The sequence below is a fragment of the Brassica napus genome, chromosome A4 (genome assembly GCF_020379485.1).
Source record: "Brassica napus cultivar Da-Ae chromosome A4, Da-Ae, whole genome shotgun sequence".
NCBI lineage: Eukaryota > Viridiplantae > Streptophyta > Magnoliopsida > Brassicales > Brassicaceae > Brassica > Brassica napus.
Window position 1 is genome coordinate 9772494 of NC_063437.1, and position 27669 is coordinate 9800162.

Below are 27669 nucleotides of genomic sequence, written 5' to 3' on the forward strand. Positions count from 1 at the left end.
TACATTTGCATATCATTAACTACTGTCAATAGTCGCAATTCCTTGTTAGGACAATCATGACCTTTGAAGCAATTTCCATTACAATGGAAACAAATATGATCATGCCTTCTTTTTGCATCTAACTCAGCATTTGTGAATCTTTGTTAAGGTCTCTGATCAATATTCTCCTTGGATTGACCAGTTTCCGCGACGACCAGTTAGGACCGCGAAAATTTTAATTGAAAATTACGAAACATAAAGCATATAAACGATAATATAACTAATATAACGACTAAAAACGTTTAAGAAATTGTAAGGAAATAGACGAATTCACGGAGTCGAGATTTGATGTCTTTCCTTAACTCAATAAATCGCCCGTAATGTGTGACGGTTTGATGCGATTTTTGAACACCATGATACAACCGTGATGAGACTGTTTCGCAACACCCGAAAAAAAATTTACGAACTAATACGATACTCTCAAGACACTTTCTTTAAAAGAAGATCCAAAGAGTTTTTCTTTTCTTTTATAGTGAGAGAAAGATTGTATTGTGTGTAGTGAGAGAGATCAACGTGAATTATGAATGTGTTTTGACTATGGAGATGACCATGGATATTTATAGTTGAGTTTTGGCTTGGTCACCAAGTTAGCAAACTTAGCAACCAAGCCTAAGCCTTTTCATCATGGGTTCAAAACCAATAAGTGAATCAATTTACTCAGCACATTTGGCTTGTAAAATGACTCCAAAATCTTCATATCTCTTCATATAAAATCAAAATTTTACTCAGCCCTTTTAGCTTATAATTTTTTTCTATTCCCGCATCAAATTTCATACTCAGCCCATGGAACTTATATTAATTGGTTCCAACACAGATTTCCCTTGATATTCGAAATTAGAACCACTAACCTTATAGTCTCTTAGGTCTCGTGAATCAGATTTCTAATTTTCACCCATCACTCTACAAAAAAAAACAATTGTTTACAACCGTAAAACAACTTCAGTGTGATTTTAATTTATGTTTCACTGCATCAATGATTAAGTAACGAGAATGAGAACGTACACCTTTATTGATAAGAAAAAATCGATTACAAAAAAATAAAGATCACAATCTCATGTCGATCGGATCTATGACCTTATTTTAGTCACCATCTAGCAGCTTATATCGCTATGATCATTATAGACAAAAGAAATTTAAGAAAAAAAGTAAACATATATATGGCATATCTTTAAACTAAGTCTTCCATCTTCAGTATTATTCAACGACAAAAATTCGGAAAAAGATAGAGAGACCGCAGTTTCCTTTCTTCTAATCCAACTCATCGGCCGCCTCAGCCCTCAACCTTTCTGCTGTTTTATTACGAGACTGGTCAACACCTCCTTTCTTTTTCTCTACCTTACCATACTTGGACTGTTGATTCTTGGCATTTTCACTACTTTTTCCTTTGTTTTTGCTGCTTTTATCATCATTACTTCCTCCTTTAGATTTAGCAGAGCCCTGACGCCCTTCTTTACCTCCACGCTTCTTCTTCTTTGATTCTCCCTTGTTGTTTTTCTTATTACCGCTCTTCTTGTCAGAATTTTTATCACTTTTTGTGGAAGATTTTGTTTGAACCAATATTCTCGGTCCAACATAATTTTCTTCCTTGCTCTCTTTCTTTGTTTCAGATTCCATGCTAATTTCGTCTGCTTGCTTTGCGATTTGAGTAATTACTTTAACCCATTTTAAGATCCCATCTTTTATTTCTTTTTGTTGTTTTGTGGTTAGTTTTAATGTTCCGTTTATCTCTGTTTTGTTATTCTGCCTGCCGGTAATCTTCTCACCAATAGATTGCAACATTTTGACGGTTTCCATGGCTTCTGTTTTCTCCTTCTGTAGCTTATTCACCTAAGTAAACCAAAGGACCCAGAAAGTATGTTAGGCCATAACTTCTAGGACAAGTCATATGGTTTTTATGTTTTTCTCTTTCGATTTTTGAGGGTTTCTATATTTGTGATATGTATTCAACAAGAATTAACTTTCTTTTTATTTCGAATTCGATTCGGCGTAGGGTGAAAATAACCAATAATAATAAAATTTAGTCTTAGACTGGCACGTCGGTTTTAATTTATGCATAAACCCATATAAATTGTATAGAGCTTTCTCGGTTTTATGGACACAACAAATGCAAAATATTTGATCACGTACCATTCCTCCTTTAGATCCATTTTCATCGGAACCTAGAGCTGATATGGCTTGGAAAAGGCTACCTGCCTTAGCCTTCATGTGAGACTCATGATCCATAGAGACCGAGCATACGCACTTGGAAAATGCATTAACTTTTTCGAAGAAGTGCCTAAACTTCTCTGTCTTGGCGCATTCTTTTTCCAGGTCAGCCACGAAAGTAGACACAATCTTAACAGTATAAGGCTCGACATCACCCACACTTATTGGATCTCCGGTCTGTGGTAAAGCAAGTTTAATTTTTACGTGAGCTGAAGCTACATTGAAGAAGGTTACGGTTGCAAGAAGGATCGTAAAACATAGCAAATTCTGAAATCTTGACATTGTATGAGAAAAGTATGAGATTTAGATTTTTTTTTTTTTTTTGAAAAAGAGCTTCTTGATATTTAGATTTTTGTTTAATCTTTGAAAAACTCAAGATATCTTATATAGAAATATGAAAGTACTCTATCTTTAGAATCACGAAAATAAGGGATTAATTGAAGATAAATTGGTGGATAGAGAGGCAAAAAGAAATAGTAAAGAACCTAAGAGCACGCAACAGCGAGGAACTTTCACTGGAGATTTAAAACAAAAAGTAATGCTAAATAACTAAAAACTTATTTTTTAAGAGTTATTAAGTGTCCATATACACATAAACACCTTATATTTGCACTCTACTTCTCATAAACAAAAAAAAATAGTTTCAGTTCCTATTTTGTCCTTACCTATTTAATCCAATAGTTTTATGTAGGTGTGTAAAGTGTGTAAGCTTTTTATCAGAAAAATATTCTTTTTTTTAGCCTTCTCTCATTATCTCTTTTACCTCTTTATCATCTTGTTCTATTCTTCTTTCTTTTTCTCTCACAAACACGATTCTCATCTATGTTTTATTTTTCTAAATTTTACTTTCTAATTATTATTTCAGTTTCTTCCATTACAAATTCAACTCATTTTGTATTTTAACTATCTCCAACACAAACACCAATCGATATGGTAAAACACTATCTTTATATTGGAACCAAGTCTCCTAAAATTCTATTTTAAAAGTGTTCTATTGGGAAGCTATGGAGACTAGATCCTCTTTCAAATGAATAGAAATTCTTGCAAAAGGGAAATGCCTCCAAACAAATTTATCCAGGCAGCAAAAAGTTAAGGTAAATAAAATATTCAAAAATATTTATTATTAATTTTTATATAATTTATTAGTTGCTAAATATTTTGATAATTGATTTTTCAGTTTATACATTTGTTTCACATATGATTTTTAGCTGATAAGTTAGTTGATACGTGGTTTTAACTTGATACATTTTTCTTGTGAAATGATTTGTTATATGATACATGTTACATGTTATGTTACGTTATGTTATACATAGTTTCATAACAAATAAATGATACATAGTTTCATAACAAATAAATGATAAATGGTTTGTATGATCTTACAAAAGACTTGTCGCTAATTGATATAATTGGTTGTGTATCTTATAAATGGTTTGATAAGTGAGTTAATAGTTTATTTAATTGAGAAATAGTTTATTATTTGATAAATAATTTGTTACTTGGTATATGTTTTGTTAGTTGATAAATAGTTTGGTATCGAAAGTTGAGACATTGTTGTAAGATGTTACCAAAAACTTGTTGTTAATTGATGCATTGTTTGTATAGCTCATTAGTGAATTTATAAATTGTTTGTCGGCTTGTACATTATTTAAAACTTAATTTGGTAGCTGGAAAATAGGCTGATAATGATTTTTTTATCTGATAACTGATTCGTTATCTGTATAGTAATTGATTCTTTTTTATTTGTTATCTTTGTAGTTAAAAGATTATCCTAGGTCATCGTCTGGTCTATGTATGTGCTCATCTTTGGACTCTCATCCGGTTCATAAACTTGTCAGAATATAACTGTAAGTAGCGGATACATGTATGTTACCAAAATATATGTTATTTTGATAACATACATGTATCCGGTCCGGGTAACGAACCGGAAATTTTTTGGGTCATGGGTCATTGTGGTTCGACCGGGTCTAAACCAGGTTCGATCAGGTTTACTTAGATTAAACTTAATTTAATGATATTTTATAAATAATATGCATATCTTTTTAATAAAAAATAGATCATATCAAATAAAATGTTTAAATAGCCATAATGTGTAGAAAAATTTTAAAATAACAATTAAAATCTCAAATCAATATGAAAAGCACATTTAAACTTTATACGCAGATCTTATCACTCTAAATCTTCATCACCTTTTAAAAAATTATATACACATTACGTAAAAGTTATATTTTGAAATACAAATTTCAGAAACGAAAATGTTTCAATTATTTAAAGTCTTCAAAACAAGTGATCATGAAAAAAAAATTAAAAAAATGAGAAGTAGACCAAAGTAATATCTTGATGTGAATATTAAACTTTGTGAATCTTGTAATTTATGAGTTGCAGAGACGACAAAAAAAAAGTCGAGAGATGATACTTTATTAATCTTTGATAAATTTTATTTTTACTTAAAAAGAAGAAAATTAATTGTTTCATTAATAAAATTTTGGCTTATATACGAACCGGGGTTTGGCCGGTTCATTGGGTCGCTGGTTTCCAGGTTTTTGACGGTCGATAAGAGTTTTTAACTGGTTCGATTTTAGTTAGGTTTTAGCATTAACCTAATCCGAATTATTTTCAGTTCATGGTTCAAACCTGGTCCGACCGCCGGTTCGGTCTGAGTTTAAAAACACTGTATATAAGATATTACTAGATTTTGACCCGCGCTTTGAAAGCGCGGGTTTTTTTTTGTTTTTTTTTTCAATTGACAAATATTTAGTAAATGTCACATTTTCATATATTTGTGTTTTATTTTATAAAAGATTTAAAAAATTTATCTTTATTTATCGTATTTCATTTTAAATGACTGTTTATGTTAAAAAAAATTAAACTTTATTTTTTTAATGAATTAAGTTGGTATAACTCTGATAAATTAATTTTATTATGGGGTTAATATTTTAATTAAAAAATTATATACATTTAATAAAGATTTATACTTTTCAATAAAAAAATTCAATTATTTTTATGAATGCTTAAATTATATTAAGAAAAGAAAAAAATAATAATTAAGAATAATTGAAAAAAAATTATTTGAACTTGGACTCAATGGTCCAAAGGAAAAAAAAGTGAGAATTGAATCTGATTTTTTAATAGGCCCAAATGGTCCAAGAGAGATTTGATTTGGGCTGGATCCAAAAATAATGACCCAATATAGATTTGTTATTAATATTACTTAATTGCCCTTAATGAAACATGCAATGTTAGTGAAGGAAACATGCCCCTAAGGTAATTATGACAATATGATCCTGCTTTAATAGTATAGATATATCTTATTTTCGGTAATACTTGAATATTAAACCGATATGATATTTTGTCATATACATACCTTCATGTACGAACTGACCAATAATAAAATAAATAAATATCAAAATATAAAGTATGAATTACCATAAAGTGTAACGACAGTTATAGTTACCATCATAATAACCATGTCATATAGTGTTTATAATCAAGTATAAACTATGAATATAGATAGACATAATTCTTAGAACAATGAGTATAATAATGGCTATGTGTAAATTGTATTTCAGTAAACCGAGATTTTGTATTTTTAAAATGAAACCGGCTTTGAAATTGAATTATTACAAAGCATTTGGTGTAATGCATTAACTGTTTTGATGTTGATATGAAATATGACAAATTTTTAAACTTAGATATAACGAAAGTGGTCGAATAATTTATTGGCAATGGTCAAATCTCAAATACAATTTTCCTAAGAAGTTTAATGCATTTATTAGGGATGCTGAGAGGAGAAGTGATGATGACGCCTCAGCTTAGGGATGCTGAGAGGAGAAGTGACGATGACGCCTCAGCGTGATACAAAATGTTACAAACTTAAACAATGCTCTTCAATTAATATATAGAGGATATATATTCTTTTTTGGAAAAAATACACAAATTACCTTTTATACCTTAAAGAAGTTTTTTTTGTTGGATGGTAAAAATTGTTGTAACTACAACCAAATAAATTTAGTTGCTCTCAATATAAATTTTTGTAAATATATATCGATCTATATTTCTTCGTTTTTTGGTATGTCTTTCCCTCCTTGATTGTTTCATTAGCATATAGTTATACAAAAAAAACAATAATGAAGATGTGTAACATTTATTTTCTATACTAAAAAGACTCACATTTAAACAAACTAAAAATCCAAATACTGAAAACCAATGTTTTTAAAACTTAACCGGATACCGACTCAGTATAGCTGGTTGAGTGGTCGGACCGGTTCAACCGATTAAACCGGACATTCTATTTAAAAATAAATAAATCTATATAATCATATATTTACACTATATGAACTTAAAATATAGTTCTACATATAATATGTTTTCTTTTATTAATTAGATAATAAACAATAATCATAAGTTTAGTTATGTATAAATTTAACAAGTGAATACCATATCAACTGAAATTGATATTAAAAAAAATGATTGACCATTTAAATTACATATTTATTTATTTTTACAACTAAAATTTTTAAATTTTATGAATATCGCAAAGCGAGAATAAAATATGAGAGTCAAAAAGAGATTTTTAAACATTTTTCTTTAAAAAATAGAACTAAGAGAAAACCAATTAAATAGTAAAAGTTAAACATTGATTATGAAATATTAAATTTTAATAACAATTGAAAATACATTAATTATATATTGATTTCTATAGAACCGGGTTTTGAAGTTGAATCGAATCACCGGTTTTATCCGGTTTTACCGGTTTTTCTCAAATCTTAAACGGAACCGGACTCGACTTCTTTAATGAGTCACGGTTGGACCGATTCGACCGGCCGGTCCGGTCTGGTTTTCAAAACCTTGCTGAAAACGTACAAGTTCTTAAATTTTTTTATTCCAGTAGTAGTACAGTTAATATCAATTCAAGATTGGAAAAGGAATCTTTAGAAGTACAAGATCTAGTCTAAGCTTCAAGTGTTGAGATGAGGTTGTTGATTAGTGTTTTGTTGCTGCCAGTGATTAGCATATCATCAACATAGAATAGGACATACAAGAGAGTAGTGACTGTCGATTTGACTGAAGAGTAATGTGTCTACAACAGAGTTAGTTGACAAAACCAAGAGTGGGCAAATAATTTTGCAGTTCTTGGTACCATGCCCTTGGCATTTAACGAAGACCACAGAGAGCTTTTTTTAGGCGACACACATATGTCAAACGATCTTTGTCGGCAAATACTAGAGGTTTCTTGACATATACTTCATCAGCTAGTCGATCCTGTAGGAAGACATTACTAACATCAATTTTCTCATGTCATTGTTGACAGCCAGATGTAAGACTGAACGGACTGAAGTTGCCTTTATAACATGTCTGAACGTGTCAGTAAAGTTCCTGCCTTGTTGTTTATGGAAGCACAAGCCACCAATCTTGCTTTGTACCTTGCAAGAGAATCATCATGATTGTATTTTAGAGTAAAAATCCCACTTACACCCAACAACATTTTGATAAGGATCCGGCGGTACAATTTCATCTGGGCCATTGCAAATCTGAGCATTAATCTTATCTACCATAGCATTGCGCCAGTTAAGATCCCTCAGTGCATCAGCGACTGTCTTTGGTATTGTGGGTTTGGTCTTTGCGGTGGTGTAGGAGAATTTTTGTGTTGGTTTTGTGATGTTGTTTTTGGCTCTTGTGCGCATAGGGTAGTTATTTGGAGGTGGGTTTACTGTTGGCTGAGAGGGTATGGGAGGTGGGTTTGGTGTCGGGTTTGGTTGAGGTGGAGTAGGAGTAGGAGTAGGAGTAGGAGGTAGAGGAGTTACTGGAGTTAGAGTAGGCGCTGAGGTTGGTGAAGTAGTTGTTGTGGTGGAGTGTTGTTGTTGTTGTTGCAATACCATAATCGGTTGTTGTTTTTGTAGCAATACCATAAACCTTATACGGGTCATGTTGTAAGAGCAAAAACGAGTGAACAAGTCAGTACAATTTTAGTAGGGTGGAAGGCTAGAGTCGATTCTGGTTGATCACTGTGAGACATCGGTGTGGGTATTCTAGCTTTGGAAGGGAACACGCTTTCATCAAAGATAACATGGCGTGAGGTGTATAGATGACTAGTAGACCTCTCGAAACATGTATGCACTCTAAGATAAAGAGTACCTTACCAAATATGCCGCTGAACACCCGTAAAACCGAAACCATTTTTCTATAATAATAAATTAATAATATTCCTACAGCTAAAAAATGTTGTTTTTAAAAAGTAAAGATTTTACAACCATTTTTTTATTTTTTTTTGCTGTAGATTTGAAATATGATTTCGACATTTCAACCAATCACTCCCGTGTTTTTGAGGATCAGGGTTTTAAATTAATACAAATCATCAATTTTTATTGGTTATAGCCGTTTTCTGGTTTTTTTTTTAATTATGTATTAGATCTAATCAGTTTTGGCTTAGTAAACGAGTTTATGGTCGGAATGGTTTTCAGAACTGGTAATTTCCTATGTTCGAAGTTAATAAACCAGTGTTGAATAATTAATGAAAAGTAGATATAGAAAAACAAAAAGGGTGTAAAAAATGATATAGTGAGAAAACAAACCCGCCGTTGGAAACAAACCCGCCCATAGAAAAGGAACTTATTTTGACTGATGAAAAGGAATAGCCCATGGTTTCGCTCCACTCCTCCTTCGAATCTCTCTATCTTCTTCCTTTTATCGAATCCCTTTCCCCTTTTAAGACACATTTCCTTTTTTCTCACCGCCTCCTCGTTTATACCAAACACTGTTCTTTTATCTTCCTGTCCGAATCATAACCAAAAAACCAGACTGAATGGGAGCTGGTACAGTTGTGAGAGATCGAGTACGGAAAGATCTCTCTGAGATTTCCAACAAAACGACGAGACCCATCGTTTCTGCCTCTCCGGAGATTCGTTCAAACTCACGGAAGAAGATCCAACGGCGGAGCAAGAAAGCTGTGATCTCTCCGGTGCAGAAGCTCTTCGAAACTTGCAAGAAAGTATTCGCTAATGGCAAATCCGGAGCCGTCCCGTCCCAAGAACACATCAACATGCTTCGAGCCGTTCTGGGTAAGTTCCATAAACCACCCTTTTAGTAAAGTTTGAAACTTTGGAACATGAGTTGTGTCTGAATCTGTATGTTTTTTTTTTGTCTGTTGCATTAGACGAAATCAAGGCTGAAGATGTTGATGTGAGCTCTAAGATGCCGTGTTTTCGATCTAAATCGAACGGACGGCCTCCAGTGACGTATCTCCACATCTACAAATGTCATAGCTTCTCGGTACTAATCTTTGTTTCACTTCAAAGAATCTTTAATTCTTTCTTGTTGTTTTTATTATATACTTATTTTGTTTTGTGTGTATGTAATAACAAGATGGGCATTTTCTGTTTACCACCGTCTGGTGTAATCCCACTTCACAATCACCCGGAGATGACTGTGTTTAGTAAGCTCTTGTTTGGTACAATGCACATCAAATCCTATGATTGGGTCGCTGATTCTCCCCGTAAGTTATCAAAATCAAAAACATTTGTACTTGTTACTAGGATTAGGTGTTTGATTGTTTTTGTGGATCAAAATGTAGAGCCGAGTTCGGATACTCGTTTGGCGAAAGTGAAAGTGGATTCAGACTTCACGGCACCTTGTGACACTTCTATACTCTACCCTGCCGATGGAGGGAATATGCATTGCTTCACCGCGAAAACTGCTTGTGCGGTTCTTGATGTTCTTGGTCCTCCATACTCCGATCCTGCAGGACGTCACTGTACTTACTACTTCGATCATCCATTCTCAAGCTTCTCAGGTGCGCTACTCTTCTGTTCTAGTTTTGATTTGTTTTTACAAGATCTGATTGGAGAATTGAATTGACAGTCGATGGAGTTGAGGTTGGGGAAGAGGAGAAACACAAGTATGAGTGGTTGAAGGAAAGGGAAGAGGAGCCTGAGGATTTGACTGTTACGGCGATGATGTATAGTGGACCAATCATCAAAGAATGAATGTGTAGGAGAAAGAAAAAAAGTCTCTTTTTGTTGTTGTTTCTTTAACTTTTCTTCGTGTGGATTTTGGGTTTCTGTTGGCTTTGTCTGTATATAAAAAGAAGTCTTTTGAAAGTACACACAGCACAAGGACAAATTTTGAATTTGGATCAACGAAAAATAGTAACGCAAGTACAGGTTTGTCGGAATGTCGTACTGTTTAGACATCATCATGATCCTTTCTTAGAAGTTGTTGAGGTGTCTAATCATTTTAGGCCTAAGTAAAGTAAACAAATAGGGGGATGTAGCATGCGGGAGGTATTCTCCGTTTTAATGTTGAAACCAGAACGGTTATTAGGATGCTTCACAAGAGAATCTGAATTTTAAATGTTTTAACGCTGTCTTGATCACATGGGGATGTAGCTCAGATGGTAGAGCGCTCGCTTAGCATGCGAGAGGTACGGGGATCGATACCCCGCATCTCCACTTCAATGTTTTTCCAACTTTTAGTGTCACAAAAACGACCATTATTGTAGCGAACTCAGCCTCACCATAAGTCTCGCCGCTACTCCTCTTAATCACAAAGTTTTGTCTTCCAACAAATATAAATAACTTATTTTGAAATATGTTAAGGGTTGAAGATGACTGACAGTTTACTGGATCCAATAAGTATTTGTTCTTCTTCCAGTTATATAAATAAGTATTGTGAATGATGATCGTTCACTGGATCTAATCATCTCGTGGAGCTGGAAACGGCTACAACAGTGTCGTGGTTTGGGAGTTTTACGAATTAAGTAAACGTTAATAGAAAATGTTAACAAGTGATTTCCTCTTGACTTATTTACCTTTTGTTAACAGATGTTCAATGGATCCAACCATCCTTTGAAGTACAACATATCATCATACTAATTGGAGAAGTTACTTTTGACCGAAGAAGAAGAATGATACTACTGAGCTGGAAGTTTAGAAGGCACTAAGGGGATAAGCAGTTGAAACTTGAAAGTCAAGTTTTCGGAGTATTTGTTAACAACACAAACGAATAAAACGATGTGTCTAAGCACCAATCCTCAAGCAAAAGAGCTTTTTAATAACTTGAGCACAAACTGTGTGTTTTAGAATTAGCCAATTAGGTCACGTGCGGCACTGATTAGTGGCAAATTCTCCTGCACATATCCTGACCGTCCAATATGCATAAAACGAAAAAATAAAAAGGAAAAAAAGGAAATCCCAAAGAAAAAGGAAATTAATCACAAACTGACCGTTGAAATTCATTCGATCACATCTTGACCGTCTATTTTTAAGAGTAAAAAAGGAAATCCGAAAGAGAGAAAAAAAAGAAGGAAATTGATCATATTAGGACCGTTGAAACACTTTCTATATAATCCAATCATCATAAAGCTTAGAGCTAATCTCATTCGACAACAACTCAAAGTTTCCTTTTTTTTTACTCTCTCTCTCTCTGTCTCTCTTGATTTCTCTCCTCAAAGGATTAGGTTTACTTCTAGTTCCGTCTTCGTGCTTCTTCATCTTCTGTCTTAACTACCACCACCGATAACTAAAAAAAGGATGATTAGCAAACTCTCAACGTCTTCGTTCTACATCCAGTTATATCAGATCATCGAGGATCGCTCGTCGGATCAGATCATCTCGTGGAGCAAAAGCAACAACAACAGTTTCGTCGTGTGGGACTTGAAAAAGCTTCGCAGCGACATTCTTCTCAAATCCTCCTCTGTATTGGGCAGAAACTTGACAGAGTTTATCGCAAAGCTTCGCTCTCATGGCTTCAAAACAGTCGGCAAGGGCCCTGGGGAGTTGGAATTCTCACACGTTGATTTCTCGAGAAGCCCTGTGATGAAGAAGATGATGGCCAAAGCCTTGTCGGAGAGGATTGAGAGGTTCGATGCTCAAATCAAAGCCTTGAAGTGTCGACTCAAAGCTAAGAAAGCTTCCCTCAAAGTTGAGACTCTCTTTCAAAACCTAAGTATCTGATCAACCAAGAAAAGCTTGGAGGGAGTCCCTCAAAACTGATTCTCTTGCAAAGTTTTTGGAGGATCTGATCAAAGATTCATCTATTCTTGTAATGAAATTTGTGATTTTTTCCAGGAAACGGTATATGTTTTTGTAACGTCTTGTTCTATGTAATAAAAATTGTGTCTATATGTTTCCATCAATTTGCGAATTCGGTCTATTCATATATTAATCAAATCAACATGTGGTTTTGTTTTGACAGAGATGTTTCTTTACTTCTGCTGTAAGTAGATTTGTCAGTCGCGTTTCTATAATATTTTAAAAAATAATCTTCAACTGCATAAAACTACTACACCATCTTTGTCTCCTAAGAGACTTTGAACGCGTGGGGTATATCAGCTTGTATCATCACTTAAAACATCTGCGTCTCTATCAAGTTATTTTAGATTCTCAACAAGTTCTTTCTTTACCCACACGGTAATCTTTTGTGGCTAACGCATAAACTTCTTGCTCGTTCAAGACGATGTCAAGCTTCACAAGATCAGATTTCTGGTACTCTCTCGCAATTGCCAGTCACATTTTACTTCACCATGATCACCAACACTAAAATCATAACCCTTGTTCCCTTTATTTTTCTACCTCGTGAACTTTTCACTTTCACTAAACTCACAGCTGCTACATGTTAGGACATTCCTTCTTTATGGTATGTGAGCAGCACTCACAAACTTCTCTAATTGCTCTTTAATTATAGTGTGTATTGATTAATTAAAGCAGCTCCACTGTATTAATCTGAGCTCATACAGTGAGCGTTAGTTTTGGAATGATGCATGTGAAAGTTTTGCAAACGTGTTTGCCTTTGATTCTCATGTCTCTTAGTTCAAATCTAAGACCATCCGCATCGAAGTATCAATAGGAAAGTTCACACGATTTTCAAGAAAAAAATATTAAAATAATCAGATTTTAATGAACCCGGCTCGTACAAGTTCGCCGAAGTGATACGTCTCGTTACTGTTCCGCGGGCCCCACGACACGTGGTGGTCCGTGATAAGTTCGTTTATATAAATATATATATATATATATATATTTTTAAAGTCAAACGAAAAAAAATTAAAATAATTAAAAAAAACATTGGAAATCGGGAATCATCAGTTCGCTGCTGTTCATGCTCTAAATGGATTCAAGAAAAGGCAAAAACAGAGTGAATCGGGTAAAGAAGTGAAAGAATGATGCTGAGCTGGCACTAAGTTGATGAGGTGAAGTGCAGTTGAACCTTTAAGCACCGAATCCTCAAGCAAAATACTAAAATAGAACTTTTATAATTTGAGATAAACCGGTGCGTTTAGAGCATGGGCACGTACGGCACTGATTGGTAGATTTATACTTTGGGGCAAACGACAAGTTTGTAAATGGGAAGTTTGATATCAAGCTCTTTGTACGTGATTAGCCAGCTCAATCGATATCATACGAAAATATATCCAAAACAAATCAAACAAAATCTTAAAGCACATGACATTACCGTGTTCCTTAATGAGGAGAGAAACAAGGGTAAAAAAAATCTGAAAAAAATCTTTCCTTTTCTCACAAACCTCAATGGCTAAATAATTGCTGAAGTAAATCTTTCCTTTTTTCACCGCAGAGTCAAAGAAAAATCTATAAATATATCAAACTCCAATTCACAAACTTTCTCACGCAATTTCATTTGTTTTCTTCTTTCTTCTTCGTGTGCGAGTGCGACCACCAACAGAGCGTGTTTCGAGAAATCAACAAGAAAAGCCACCATGCGATCACCTCGTCCTTCCTCTTGTTCCAAGTGCTCTTCTGCTTCTTCTACTTCTTCAAGTTATTCACGCGCTGCAACGAGTTTGAACAGCAGACTCTTGACGGTATTCAAGAAAGCACAAGAGCTTACTACGCTCTGTGATATCGAAGCCTGCGTCATTCATTACGGACCTGACGGCGAACTCAAGACATGGCCTGAGGACAGAGACAAAGTGAGATCCCTCGCTCTCCGCTACATCCAATTAGACAAAGCCAAGAGGCAAGAAAAGCGTCAATCTTTGCGAGTTCCTCAACAAGATGAAGGAGAAGAAGACGATTCTTAATAAGATCAAGAAGAGGAATGTTGAAGAATTAAAGTACCCAATCTCTGATCACTACTCTCCCGACCAAATCAACCAATTGATTCAGTCCTTGGAAATAATTTACTCTACTTGCAAGAGAGGCGTCGTTTCCTTGCGGCAAAGAAACATAAGAATCTTTGAACCCTAGCCAGTTCACACCGTTACCACAAGAGTATAGGTTGAAAAATCATGAGGTTTGTGTTTATGATCAGAACAACAACAACAGCTTTCAACATCTTTGCGTGTCAGCGGTACAAAAATCTGGATTACATTATCAGTTGATGCCTTATGATCAGAACATGATGTGTATGGGTAACAACTTTCAAGATCCTTGCCTCTCAAACATACAAGATTACTCAGTGATCCCACTAGAGTTACAAGAATCTGTGAGCAACTACGAGTTGAATCAGTTGATGCCTCATGAGTCATGAGCTTTATGGCTTGGATCAAAACATGTGTATGGGTGACACTACCAACACCAACGTTCTAGATCCTTGTCTCTCAGATGACATCTGCTTTGATTTTCAGGACCTTTATAGTGGTTTCATGGTCGGTAACCCTAGCTTCCCTCAAGATTTTAATCCCGATATGTCTTCAAGCTATGTTGATGAGAACAGACTACTTCAGGCATCTACTCTACCATCTCTCTAGCTCCAACCTTCCTAACGAAACTCTGAGATTCCTAGCAATTTACCTGATAAATTAGCTGATCATAGAAAGAAAGTGAAGCTGTTTATGCATCTGCATGTTTTTATTTTAAATACGCACATATAAATAAATGTAACTGCAAAACACAGGTTTTGTTCGGTTCAGTACACTATTCATATATTTTTATAAAATTCACTAAATCTCAGTGGGCCTTCTATGATAGTCATTTTTAAGTTTTTGTTACAAATAGCTCTCAACAAAGAAAATGACCAAAATAAATTTTATTAAAAAGTAAAACTGTATTTTTACCCTATGGTTAACTAATCTAGATTTAGGATTTAAGATTAAAATGTACAGTTTTGGAATAAGGTTTCAAATTTAAAAAAATAAAAAAATAAACATTAAAATTTTCAAAATAAAAAAAGTTATTTTGGTCATTTTTTTCTTCAGATCCATTTTTATAACAAAAACTAAAAAATGGTTATTTGAGAGAATTGTCCAATATTTTATTAAGAAACATTGTGCGATATGTATTTGTCTCGCTGGTTGTCAAAGCAGATACGTCTTTTGTCTCAACAGATTTAATTTCAAAACAATTGCTTCTGTTTTGTGTTACTCTGCGTTTAGTGAGCACATACAAAAGAGAGAGGAGCAGAGGAATCGAGTAAAAATAATGGAAGTGAGCACATGAATTAGAAAATCAAGTCTTTGGAGGATTTGTTAACACAACCAATTAAAACGCTGCGTTTAGTCATCGAATCCTCAAGCAAAGAGGATTTGGTCACGTGGGGCACACTGATTGGCTTGTTTTAGGGACAGAGAGCACATTACTGACCGTTCATATTTTACATATCATATCATCACCTATTTCTTGAAAGCCACGGAACCAGTTCCTTGCGTAAATCAAAGCTTGAACATTTGTGAGTAGGAGATAGCTTCTATACTTGTTGAGAACTCGGCTACCAATGAATGATGATTCCGACTCCACTGTCGTGAAAGGGATACTGAGGACATCGCAAGCCATTGAAGACAAATCTTTAAAGCGGCTTACATTGTCTTTCCAGTATGACACAACATCCAAACTTCTAAAGATTTCCATATCAACCACTGGCTTATCCAAGTATGTGTCTAATGGTGATTTCCCATTACCACTGGCGGTCTTTTGAGAGAAGTAAGCATAAAATTCCTGCAAACAACAACAAACCGACGAGTCTACAAGTCTTAAGTTTCAACTTTCAAGCATCAACGAGTCTTAAGTTTACAAGTCAAGTCTACAACAACAAACCAACGAGTCTTAAGTTTATAAGTCAAGTCTAAAACAACAAACCAACGAGTCTTACATTTACAAGTCAAGTCTACGAGTCTTAACATTCACGAGAAATATATGTTTGAAGTAGTATGAACTTACATCATATCCTGAAGGTATGCTGTGTCGAGGAGCATGTGAAGTAGATGCTCTAGTGGTGCTTGTCTCCTTCTTATATGCTCCAAAAAGCTTGACCATCTTGCCACGTTTATAATCCAAATTCAATTTGGCAGTGTCAGGATCTAGAATATTGTAACAATACTCTAGAAAAGCAAACTTTAGTCGAGGATCAAGAACTGCCGCAATTGCTAATATGTCACTGAACTCTTTCCAGTATTTATTGAACTTCTCTTTCATAGCCTCCACCATTTCACAAATAACTCGATCCTCTGAATCTTCATGACCTCTCAACCAACACTTAATCGACCATACTTGCATAAAGTATAAGTTTGTTGTCGGGTAAGATGAACCAGAGATGAGCTTTGTGACTTCAACAAATGGTTCCAATAGCTTGCAGATCCGTTCTGATCTGTCCCACTCTAGCTCAGACGGAAAGCTCTTATAGCTTCTACCAACTTCTTTAAGGTTTCTTAAGGCGTCCTTAACCAATAGCCCTCGATAGCATCAAGTGTGTGGAGTTCCAGCGTGTTGTCACATCTAAAATCAGACCCGCTTGGGCCACTTCAGCTCGTATTCCAACTGTTTCGATACAGTTCTGAAACATAATTTCCCTAGACTGAGATCCTTTCACATACTTAACGCTCTCCCTGATCTTATCTAAAGCTCCACTAATCCTGCACGATCAAGTTTAGAATGTGAGCTGAGCACCTCACATGAAAAAATTTCCCACTGCACACCAAATCTCTTTGTAGCTTTCTCTTCAAAATACCTTGCATATTATCATTCGCAGATGCAGTATCCACTGTTACAGAAAATACCTTTTTCTCTAACCCCCATTCTTTTAGCAGCTCGATCAGCTTAATGGCTATCACAATACCAGAGTGGGGAGGCGGAAAAGCACAAAAGGATAAGATCTTCATCTCCAAATTATACTCTTCATCTACGTAGTGGGCAGTCAAGCACATGTAGCCTTCTACAGTAATGGCTCTCCACAAATCTGTGGTAAAGCAAACTCTACCGGGGATGTTAGCCAAGACTGCCTTAAGCTTCATCTTCTCCTTCTCATAAATCTTGTACACAATTGACGCTGCTGTATTACGACACCAAAACTCTATAGAAGGATTAGCGTAGGTGAAGGCTTCTCTTATCTTCTCATACTAGACAAAAGAATAAGGAAGATTGTGCTGAATTATAGCCACAACAATCATCTCACAAAACACTTCCATATCTAGCTTTCTATAACTACTTCTAGGAGTACTTCCCAGAGTTTTTGAGCAAGTTCTCATATAACGATTCATAGTATTAGTTCCATTTTCACGCAGATTCAAGAAATAATACTTTTGACAGTGATTACATGTGACATCAGTTTTACCATCAGAATGTTTCTCTCCTGGCGTAAAGTTTTTCCAGCACTTAGCTCTACGTCTACTTGAACTACTACTACTGGTGGTACCTTTTTCTGATGAACTGATTTCTAGAGGCATTGGATCATCCTCATGGACCTCATCAGTATCTTCATGTTACATGTTTTCATCTTCATCATAAAAGCTATCTTCAATCATCAGGTTTGGAGTATCAAAGCTCATTGTCCTGTAACAAATAGACAAACGCTTAATCAGAAACTAGATCACTAGCCACTAAATCACGTCCACTAAAGAATCGTAACACAGGAGAAGCTCAAGCAAGTTTCCTTCAAAACATATCTAGTCAAAACGAGCTAAAGCAAGAAACACATACAACTTCATCAAATGGTTTCACTCTTACGATCAAAACACAGATCAAAACTTCATCAAAGGGTTTCACTCTTACGATCAAAACTTCATCAAAGCACAAAAGCGTTTAATACCCAGAACTAATACACTAAGCGTAGCAACCCAAAACATTTAGATCCCAGAGACTCTTACTTGAGAGAGAGGTGCCGGAGAGAGAGCCTGGGAGAGAGGTCACCGGGGAGATGGAGCCTGAGAGAGCAAAGTCGCCGGAGAGATGGAGCTTGAGAGAGAGATCGCCGGAGAGAGAGAGAGAGAGCCTGAAAGACAGAGTGATTGTAGGAGAGATGGAGGCTGAAAGAGCGAAGTCGCCGGAAAGAGAGAGAGCCTGAGAGACAGAGAGATCGCCATAGAGAGAGAGAGCCTGAGAGACAGAGAGATCGCCGGAGAGAGAGATCGTCGGAGAGAGAGAGAGGTCCTGAGAGACAGAGAGATCGCCTTCAGTCGTCGTCGTAGCTTCACCTTCAACCGTCGTCGTAGCTTCACCTTCAACCGTCGTCGTAGCTTCACCCAATGACCCTCGATGAACCCTTGTTGTCATTGTCGCTTCACCCTCTTGTCATCATCGCTGCACACTCGCTTCAACCTCGATGAACCCTCGTTGTCGTCGTCGATGAACCTTCGTTGTCGTCGCTTCACCGTTGCAAGAGAAATCGAGAAGTCATCGATCTCAAAAAAAATTTCAATTCTAATTTTTTTATCAATTAAAAGTCCTAGATATTAAGTATATTGGGCTAACCCAATGCCCATTTGATCTAAAACTAATATGCCCATAAACTAAATTGGTTTTTGGCCCAACTGAAACATGTGTCATTTGGGCATGACCATGAACCACCCTTATAAATTTGGAGAGGGAGAGCCCACGGACGGCCCGACCAATTGACAGCTCTTATATAACGAGAGAATCTCTATATAAAGATGATTAAAGCTTTAGGGCTAAATGATAAGCAAGCTTATCCGTAACAAGAAAAGGGGAAGAGGATAAGAAGAAAGGATTAGAAGATAAGATAATGTTTATTGATCAATTATGATAATCCCCAAATGATTACAACTCATAGCTTAAGTAGAGAAACGCATAATGTAAAACGACAACGTTCGACACTTTATTCAACAGTAACTTCGACCCAAACTCTCTAACCCACAGAGAGTCTTCCCTTCACTTCAAACTTCCCTCTAGCCACTTTTCTTCACTCTCTGCGATCTCCTTCTCTTCTGAACAAACGCCAACGGTACTGCCAACTTATCAATACCCTCCCGTAGAAGAACCAGCTTGTCCTCAAGCTGACAATGAGGAAACTGTTCCTTCAACCTCTGTAATGGTTCCCACGTGTTCTCGAACTCCGGCAACCCAGACCACTTAACCAAAACCTCAGTCTGTTTCCCATCCACTGATCTCCTAATGCTCACCAACTCCTCTGGTTCTGCATTCCACTCCAACGACGACGAAAGGATTAAAGGGAGCTCCTGAACCTTAGTGTTAGGTTCCACTGCGAGCTTCAACTGCGAGACATGGAACACAGGGTGTATCAAGCTGTGCGCAGGCAACACTAGCTTATAAGCAACCTTCCCTACTCTCTTCTCGATCAAATAGGGGCCAAAGAAACGAGGCGCTAGCTTCTCAGCTCTGCGATAAGCCACCGAAGTCTGTCTATAAGGACGTAACTTCAGGTAAACCCAAGTGCCCACCTCAAACTCAACATCCTGACGCTTCTTATTAGCAGAAGCTTGCATCCTTGCTTGAGCAGTAGCAAGGTTGTCCCTCAGCTCCTGTAGTAACTCATCCCTACCCTTGATCATTTCCTCTACCTCCGCATTCGCAGTCGGAACATCACCAAACCGCAAAAGTCTAGGAGGATCACGACCATACAACGCCTTAAAGGGAGTCGTGTTCGTCGCTGAATGATGGGAGGTGTTATACCAATATTCTGCCCATGGCAACCACTGCACCCACGACGATGGTTTCCTTCCTGCGAAACATCTCAGATAAGCCTCCAAACAACGGTTCACCACCTCAGTCTGTCCATCGGATTGAGGGTGATACGCTGTACTCTTGTGCAGCGCAGTTCCTTGACTCTTGAACAGAGCAGACCAGAACAAGCTCAAGAACACCCTATCACGATCCGAAACCATCGTCTCCGGAAACCCGTGTAGCTTGACTACCTCTTTAACAAACGTCTCTGCGACCGTCTTTGCCGTGAAGGGATGTTTGAGAGGGATGAAGTGAGCGTATTTAGTGAGCCTATCGACCACAACCAGTATCACATCAAACCCCTTAGAAAACGGCAGCCCTTCTACAAAATCGAGACTGATATCAGTCCACACCTGTTGAGGAATAGGTAATGGAGATAGGAGCCCCGCTGGAGATAGTGTAGAATATTTGTTCTGCTGACATATTGCACACGCCTTAATAAACTCAGTGATATCATTCCTCATGTTCTTCCACAACACTTCCCTAGCCATCCTCTTAAAAGTCTTAAGCACCCCTTCATGTCCCCCAATAGTGCTATCATGAAACTGTCTCATCAAAGCTGGAATGAAAGGTGATTTCTCCGGAATGATGAGTCTGTTATCTTTCATCAATAATCCATCCTTCACACTGTAACTCTCAGTACCCTCTCTTCCTTCTTGCACAGCCTTAATAATCTCCTGCAACACTGCATCTTGAGCCACCTGTACTGCCAACTCCTCTCTGTCAATCGTTAGGGGAGCAGTCAATTGTAACTCCAAGATCTCCTCTTGCCCCGGAATCCTTGATAAGGCATCCGCAACTCTATTGTCTTTACCCGGCCTGTATTCAATGGAGTAATTCAATCCCAATAACTTGGAAGCCCATTTCTGTTGCTCCACTGATACAGCCCTTTGTTCCAACAGGTGCTTCAAACTCTTTTGATCAGTGCGAATAGTGAACTTGTGACCCGTTAGGAAGTGGCGCCACTTAGTCACCGCAAACACAATAGCTAATAGCTCCCTTTCATATACTGATTTCACTCTACCCTTGCTAGAAAATGCCTTGCTGATGAAGGCAATGGGTCGATCACCTTGAGACAACACCGCTCCAATCCCAATGCCAGAAGCATCGGTTTCGACCACAAATGGTTGAGTGAAATCAGGGAGGATCAATACTGGCAACTGCGTCATGGCTGTCTTCAATCTCACAAAAGCATGTGAAGCTCTGTCAGTCCATTTTGAAACCCTCCTTCTTCAATAGATCAGTCAGAGGTCGCGCTATTTTCCCATAGCCTTCAACAAACCTCCGGTAGTAACCCGTCAATCCCAAAAACCCGCGCAAGGATGTAACATTCTTTGGTTGAGGCCATTGCTTCACAGCGGTGATCTTCTCTGGGTCTGCAGCCACACCCTTGCCAGAAATAACATGCCCCAAATATGCTATCTCGGATTGCCCGAAGGCACACTTCTTCTCATTGGCATAAAACTGATGTTCCTTCAACAACTGCAACACTAGCCTCAAGTGCTCGCGATGCTCCGCCTCTGTCTTGCTATAGATTAGGATGTCATCGAAGAACACCAACACAAACCTCCTGAGATAAGGCTTGAAAATGTCGTTCATTACTGATTGGAATGTTGCAGGGGCATTAGTGAGGCCGAAAGGCATCACCAAAAACTCATAGTGGCCTTCATGGGTTTTGAAAGCCGTCTTGCCCACATCCTCTGCGCGTACCCGAATCTGATGATACCCTGATTTTAAGTCCAGTTTGGAGAAGATGGTTGCCCCCGCCAACTCATCAAGCAGCTCCTCGATCACTGGTATGGGGTATCTGTCTGGTATCGTGCTCTTGTTTACTGCTCTATAGTCAACGCAGAATCGAAGTCCTCCATCCTTCTTTTTGACCAACAATACTGGACTTGAGAAAGGGCTGATACTAGGACGAATTATTCCTGCCTGCAGCATCTCCTTAACCAGCTTCTCAATCTCATTCTTCTGTGTATGCGAGTATCTATAGGGTCTCACATTTATCGGTGAAGTACCTTCTTGGAGGGTGATTGCGTGCTCTCTCGTACGCCTTGGCGGTAAGCCCTCCGGCATTCTAAAAACTCCTTTAAACCTTTTTAACAAAGCGGTTATGGCTGGACTGGGGTTCGCCTCCATATCTTTGCTAGCATGCTCAAACAATGCTTGTAACTCTAGCAAGTATACCACATCTTCCTTGTCACAAAGCTTCTCCATCGTATTTAAGGACACCTGAGCTTTCAGTAACTCAGGATCACTGCAAATGGATACCCATTTCTCGTCTCGCTGGAACCTCAGTATGTGTAGCCCCCTGTTAATGCGGGTCTCTCCAAGTTCAGCCAACCAAGAGTATCCCAAAACCAGATCGATTGTTCCCAACTCAAAGAGCAAGAACTCCTCCTTAATCTGTACTCCTTGGATCACAACTTCCACCCTTTCACATTTTCCAGACCCTGAAATAACTTCTCCATTTCCAACCGCCACGCCGAACCCTACGGTCTCCACCACAGGTAACTTCAACTCCTCCACCAGTCTCTTCGAGATAAAGTTACAAGTGGCCCCCGAGTCGATAAGCACCACAACGTCTCGACCTCCAATTCTTCCCTTCATCTTCATAGTTTTCTTAGAGGTAATTCCCACCATAGAATTCAAAGACAACACATGTAACTCCTGCTCCTGAGTACCATTGTGATTCTCCGACTTCTCTTCCTCACTCAGCTCATCCTCATCTTTCTCTTCACTATCATCCAACTCCATTTTTTTAAACCTCTGAAAAGCCTTACACCTATGCCCTGCAAAGAACCGTTCTCCACAATGTCTGCAAGGGTTTTGGATGAGTTTCTTCTGATCAATGTTCTTGTTGTCACGCGGAGAGTCCACAGACTTCCTCGCTGATGTGTTCTCCCTGTAACGAGCATTACCAGAGTTAGAGTGATAATTCCGCTGGTTCGCATTGAGGGTCGGCGCCGAACTAGTCCTTTGGAAGGACCTATTGTTGTAAGCATTGCGATCATTCTCCTGTTCTTCTATGATCTTGGCCATGTCTACAATCTCATCCATTCCCACCGGCCTCAATCTCACAACCTGCTCTCGCAAACTTCGCTTCATACCGTGCAAGAATATCTCCTCTAGCACATCATTTGTCACATGAGGTACTTCTGCGGATAGCTCCTCAAACTGCTCTCTATACTCTGATATAGTTCCCGTCTGTCTCAGTCTTAACATCTGACTAAGGATGGTCCCTCCTCTTGTCGGTTTGAACCTCCTTCTCAACTTCAACTTAAAATCCCTCCAATCCAACGGCTCCTCCCGGTCCTGTATCATCCTCAACCATGTCACCGCACAACCCATCAAACACGACATCGCCAACGACAACTTCTCTCCTTCCTCCGTCTGATTCACCGAAAAACACTTCTCCATCCGAAAGACCCAGTCATCTGGGTTCTTCCCTTCAAAGTTCGGCAAATCGAGTTTCTTCGGGGGTGATTCAAGCTTTTGCTGAGCTGAATACCCAGAGGATCCCGCGTGATACGACGGAGTGTTGAGCTCCGCAGATCTGAAAGGAATCGCCGTCTCCGGAACCTGTAAGAGGCCCTTCTCTGAACGGATCTGCAACCCTTGGGTCTTGGAAGCAGATCCTTCCTTCTCACCGCGAATCTCACCAGTCCACCATCCTTTGGCTCCACCTTGTCCTGATTTGTCACCACCACCGTTTGTTTCTGGAACATCGCCATCAGCTGAGCATGACGCTCCTCCGCCTTCCGATCGACCTCCAAAAACTTTTGATCACTCTTCACCGTCGCTTCCTGAATCGATCGCTCACTCCTCGCCGTGGAGTCACGTAGATCATCGATCGCGTTTGCGAAATCATTGATCTGACCTTCGAGAGCAGAGATCCGTTCGGTATGAGTCTCCTGCTTCGGAGGCATTTTCAGCTCTGATACCAATGATAAGCAAGCTTATCCGTAACAAGAAAAGGGGAAGAGGATAAGAAGAAAGGATTAGAAGATAAGATAATGTTTATTGATCAATTATGATAATCCCCAAATGATTACAACTCATAGCTTAAGTAGAGAAACGCATAATGTAAAACGACAACGTTCGACACTTTATTCAACAGTAACTTCGACCCAAACTCTCTAACCCACAGAGAGTCTTCCCTTCACTTCAAACTTCCCTCTAGCCACTTTTCTTCACTCTCTGCGATCTCCTTCTCTTCTGAACAAACGCCAACGGTACTGCCAACTTATCACCAAATCTCATTCGATCCCTTGTGAAAATTTCCTTTCTACTAATCAAATATAGGGTTTTGGATTAAGGAACATGAGTCGCAAACTCTCAACGGGATCTTCTTCTTCATTCTACGAATCTACGTCCAGTTATATCAGATTGTGGACGATCATTCGTCGGATCAGATCATCTCGTGGAGCAAAAGCAATACTAACAGTTTCATCGTCTGGGACATGAAAAAGCTCCGCAGCGAAATTCTTCTCAAATCATCCTTTGTTTTAGGCAAAAACGTGACGGAGTTTATCGCAAAGCTTCGCTCTCATATGGGAGGTGGACAGCTAGATGCTCCATGACGTCAAAAAATCCAGGAGGAAATATCTTCTCAAAGTTGCACAATAAGATGGGAATGTTCTCCTGAAGCAGTTCTACAACTTCTTCTTTAAGAGTGTGTGTGCTCAGATCCCTGAAAAATGCTCCAATGCCTTTTATATTCCAAAAACAATTAAACACATTGTTAGTCGTATATTATTTTGCAAACTAGACCGTTATAAAATTATTGTGATATAAAACACTACGAACCTGCAAGTGCTTCATGTACGTTTGTTGGAAGTAGCTCCGCAAATGCAAAGGGCAGTAGTCGTTGCATAAAGACATGACAATCATGACTCTTCATCCCAGAGAACTTTTGACCCTTTTCAACACATCTAGAGAGATTTGAAACATACCCATCGGGGAACTTCACTTCTGATGCCACCCAGTTGAACAACACCGACTTTTTTTCTGAAGACAGTCTGAATATCGGAACGGGAACTTGTCCATTGCTTTTAATATGTAACTCGCTTCTTGAGCAAATATCCGGCAAGTCCAACCTCGATTTTATGTTGTCTTTTGTCTTCCCTGGGACATTCAATATTGTATTCATGATGTTCTCGAAGAAATTCTTCTCTATATGCATCACATCAAGGTTGTGGCGCAGAAGAAGATCCTTCCAATATGGCAACTCCCAAAATATACTCTTCTTGTGCCAGTTGTGATGAACACCGTAAGAATCAGGCATATTACGAGGGACATGCCAATTACCACCCCAACGAACTGTTTCGTTAGCTCCGTAGTAGTCGATTTGTGCTTCAATTTGTTCTCCAGTTAGATATGGTGGAGAAGTGTCTCTCACAACCCTTTTGTGCCTAAACAAATTCTTGTTTCTTCGGTAAGGATGACCAATGGGAAGAAATCGACGATGACAATCAAACCAACTTGTCTTCCTACCATTCTTCAGTTGAAACGCATCTGTCGTTCCATTACAATATGGACAAGCTAATCTCCCATGTGTAGTCCATCCAGACAACATCCCATATGCAGGAAAGTCACTTATGGTCCACAAAAGCATAGCTCGCATCGTAAAATTCGTCTTCGTTGAACAGTCGTACGTCCTCACCCCTGTTGACCACAAATCCTTCAACTCTTTTATCAGTGGTTGTAGGAAAACATCCAGGGACCTTTTTGGATGGTTCGGACCAGGTATCAATATCGTCAAGAATAGCAACTCCCGTTGCATGCACATCTCCGGTGGCAGGTTGTATGGCGTAAGAAAGACTGGCCACAATGAATATTGTCTCCCTGACATTCCGAACGGACTAAATCCATCTGTGCATAATCCGAGATACACATTCCGGCTATTGCTAGCAAAATCCGGATGTACTTTGTTGAAATGTTTCCAGGCTCTTGCATCTGATGGATGAGTCATCTCACCATCCGTCTGAGTATGCTCGGCATGCCATCTCATCTTTGCAGCAGTCTGCTCTGATTGATACAATCTTTTCAATCTGTCTGTAATTGGTAGGTACCACATCCTTTGGTACGGTACCCTATTACGTCCCCGTCCTTGCGGCTTGAATCGTGGCTTCTTGCAGAATCGACATACTTCTAGCTTCTCATCATCTCCCCAATAGATCATGCAGTTGTCGATGCAGACATCTATCATCTCCGAAGGCAACCCAAGACTATAAACTAATTTCTGAATCTCATAATAAGAATCAGCAGACACATTGTCTTCCGGCAAATACTCTTTAAACAAGTCCGCCCATTCGTTCATGCAACTTTCAGGTAGATTGTGATCAGTTTTAATATTCATCATTCTAGCAGCCAACGACAATTTAGAGAGACCTTCTCTACAACCACTGTAAAGTGGTTGATTCGCCGCGTTTAACATTCCGTAAAACTTTTTTGCATCTATATTAGGTTCTTCATCTTCATCATGAGCTACGAATGCATCAGCTACCATATCATGAACCCTATCATAATCTACCATCTCCTCCTGATGGTAACTATGTTCATTATGCAAATGATGATTAACCGGTTCTTCCTGAAAATTGCTATTACTACTACTAGCTTCATTCTGATCATAATTATAACCTTCCCCATGTTGAAACCAGATATAGTAATTTGGCGTGAAACCTCTATTTATTAAATGCTTCCAAACATTTTCACGGTTTGCCAATTTCGAATTGTTGCATTTCCGACAAGGACAGAACATCTTACCACTTTCTTGGGCGAGCGGTGTTGAATCTGCTTGGTGCATAAATGTCTCCAGCCCCGCAAGGTATTCTTTCGTCACTCTCCCGTTAGCATCTCTATGCATATACATCCAATTCCGCAACTCGTAAATAGTCCCAGAGCCAGCCATTTTTTTTTCTTTCACGTTTTTTGTTGTTGGTGTGTTTAAAATGATGTTCCAACATCCATATTTATAGAAAATTTCGAATCTGGTAGTTGTAATTTTACTATGAAATTACGACGAAAATTAATTGTATGGCCAAAAAAAAACGTGAGCCACCTACCAAGTTGGTGGATTCAAAATTTCCTCGTTAAGTACACGTAAAATATTTCGTCGTAAAGCACTCGCGAAATTTACGTGGCTTTTACGAGGAAAAACTATTTCTTCGTAAAAGCCACGTTAATTTACATCGTCTTTACGACGAATATTTTTTGTCGTTAGCTTACGACGAAATAACGATGCTTTTCTTTCTCAACGTACTTTCCTCGCAAAATCAACGTTTCTTTACGAGGATTATTTTTCCTCGTTAATCTTCCTCGTTAAAATTACGTTTTCTTGTAGTGTCCTAGTATCCATTCTATAATCTGAGGAAGAACATGCTGGAGCCCCTAAGCCGGTTTTAACATACACGAGAAGCACATCATCAGTGTCGAGATCAAACATGAACTTTAATGAGCTTCGACACGGTCAGGATAAGCTGTTGGTTGATCGATCTTGTTAAGTTGTTAATCAGGGGTACTTTAGCGAGTTAGCTTCGAATGCTAGGTAAAAGTTGGTCGCCGT

The 27669-nt window shown here is 38.2% G+C and overlaps 4 protein-coding genes, 1 non-coding gene and 1 pseudogene across 5 annotated transcripts; 4 read left to right on the top strand and 2 right to left on the bottom strand.

The window, feature by feature from the left end:
• Positions 1 to 1030: 1030 nt before the first annotated feature.
• Positions 1031 to 2573, bottom strand: LOC106449560. The gene is made up of 2 exons (XM_013891301.3): positions 2167 to 2573; positions 1031 to 1866 (listed from the first exon to the last, which is right to left on the bottom strand). The coding sequence occupies exons 1-2, from the start codon at positions 2524 to 2526 to the stop codon at positions 1288 to 1290; spliced, it is 939 nt and encodes a 312-aa protein (XP_013746755.2). The 5' UTR covers positions 2527 to 2573; the 3' UTR covers positions 1031 to 1287.
• A 6317-nt stretch (positions 2574 to 8890) lies between these two features.
• On the top strand, positions 8891 to 10340 carry LOC106446021 (plant cysteine oxidase 2-like). The gene is made up of 5 exons (XM_013887690.3): positions 8891 to 9299; positions 9395 to 9510; positions 9604 to 9733; positions 9812 to 10030; positions 10099 to 10340. Exons 1-5 carry the CDS (start codon positions 9044 to 9046, stop codon positions 10221 to 10223), a joined length of 846 nt encoding a protein of 281 aa, XP_013743144.2. The 5' UTR covers positions 8891 to 9043; the 3' UTR covers positions 10224 to 10340.
• A 275-nt stretch (positions 10341 to 10615) lies between these two features.
• On the top strand, positions 10616 to 10688 carry TRNAA-AGC. Its single transcript has one exon. It is a non-coding gene; the product is annotated as a tRNA-Ala (tRNA).
• A 1080-nt stretch (positions 10689 to 11768) lies between these two features.
• LOC106448269 (heat shock factor protein HSF8-like) lies at positions 11769 to 12191 on the top strand. Its single transcript, XM_013890178.2, has one exon. It carries the CDS (start codon positions 11769 to 11771, stop codon positions 12189 to 12191), a length of 423 nt encoding a protein of 140 aa, XP_013745632.2.
• A 1202-nt stretch (positions 12192 to 13393) lies between these two features.
• LOC125607922 lies at positions 13394 to 17030 on the top strand (annotated as a pseudogene).
• Positions 15777 to 18674, bottom strand: LOC125608165 (zinc finger BED domain-containing protein RICESLEEPER 2-like). Its single transcript, XM_048778124.1, has 7 exons — positions 18561 to 18674; positions 18269 to 18461; positions 18102 to 18181; positions 17196 to 17521; positions 16900 to 17038; positions 16347 to 16844; positions 15777 to 16124 (listed from the first exon to the last, which is right to left on the bottom strand). The coding sequence occupies exons 1-7, from the start codon at positions 18672 to 18674 to the stop codon at positions 15777 to 15779; spliced, it is 1698 nt and encodes a 565-aa protein (XP_048634081.1).
• Between the last annotated feature and the right edge of the window lie 8995 nt (positions 18675 to 27669).

Excerpts from the sequence above, each read along its gene's own strand:
- LOC106449560 (XM_013891301.3), bottom strand. The coding sequence starts at position 2,526 with ATGTCAAGATTTCAGAATTTGCTATGTTTTACGATCCTTCTTGCAACC. Across the intron at positions 1,867-2,166 it reads ATGGATCTAAAGGAGGAATG|GTGAATAAGCTACAGAAGGA; the intron begins GTACGTGATCAA and ends TGGTTTACTTAG.
- LOC106446021 (XM_013887690.3), top strand. The coding sequence starts at position 9,044 with ATGGGAGCTGGTACAGTTGTGAGAGATCGAGTACGGAAAGATCTCTCT. Across the intron at positions 9,300-9,394 it reads CATGCTTCGAGCCGTTCTGG|ACGAAATCAAGGCTGAAGAT; the intron begins GTAAGTTCCATA and ends CTGTTGCATTAG. Across the intron at positions 10,031-10,098 it reads TCCATTCTCAAGCTTCTCAG|TCGATGGAGTTGAGGTTGGG; the intron begins GTGCGCTACTCT and ends TTGAATTGACAG.
- LOC106448269 (XM_013890178.2), top strand. The coding sequence starts at position 11,769 with ATGATTAGCAAACTCTCAACGTCTTCGTTCTACATCCAGTTATATCAG.
- LOC125608165 (XM_048778124.1), bottom strand. The coding sequence starts at position 18,674 with ATGACAACAAGGGTTCATCGAGGGTCATTGGGTGAAGCTACGACGACG. Across the intron at positions 17,522-18,101 it reads TGAAACCATTTGATGAAGTT|TATGAGAAGATAAGAGAAGC; the intron begins GTATGTGTTTCT and ends TCTTTTGTCTAG. Across the intron at positions 16,125-16,346 it reads GCATACCTTCAGGATATGAT|GAATTTTATGCTTACTTCTC; the intron begins GTAAGTTCATAC and ends TGTTGTTTGCAG.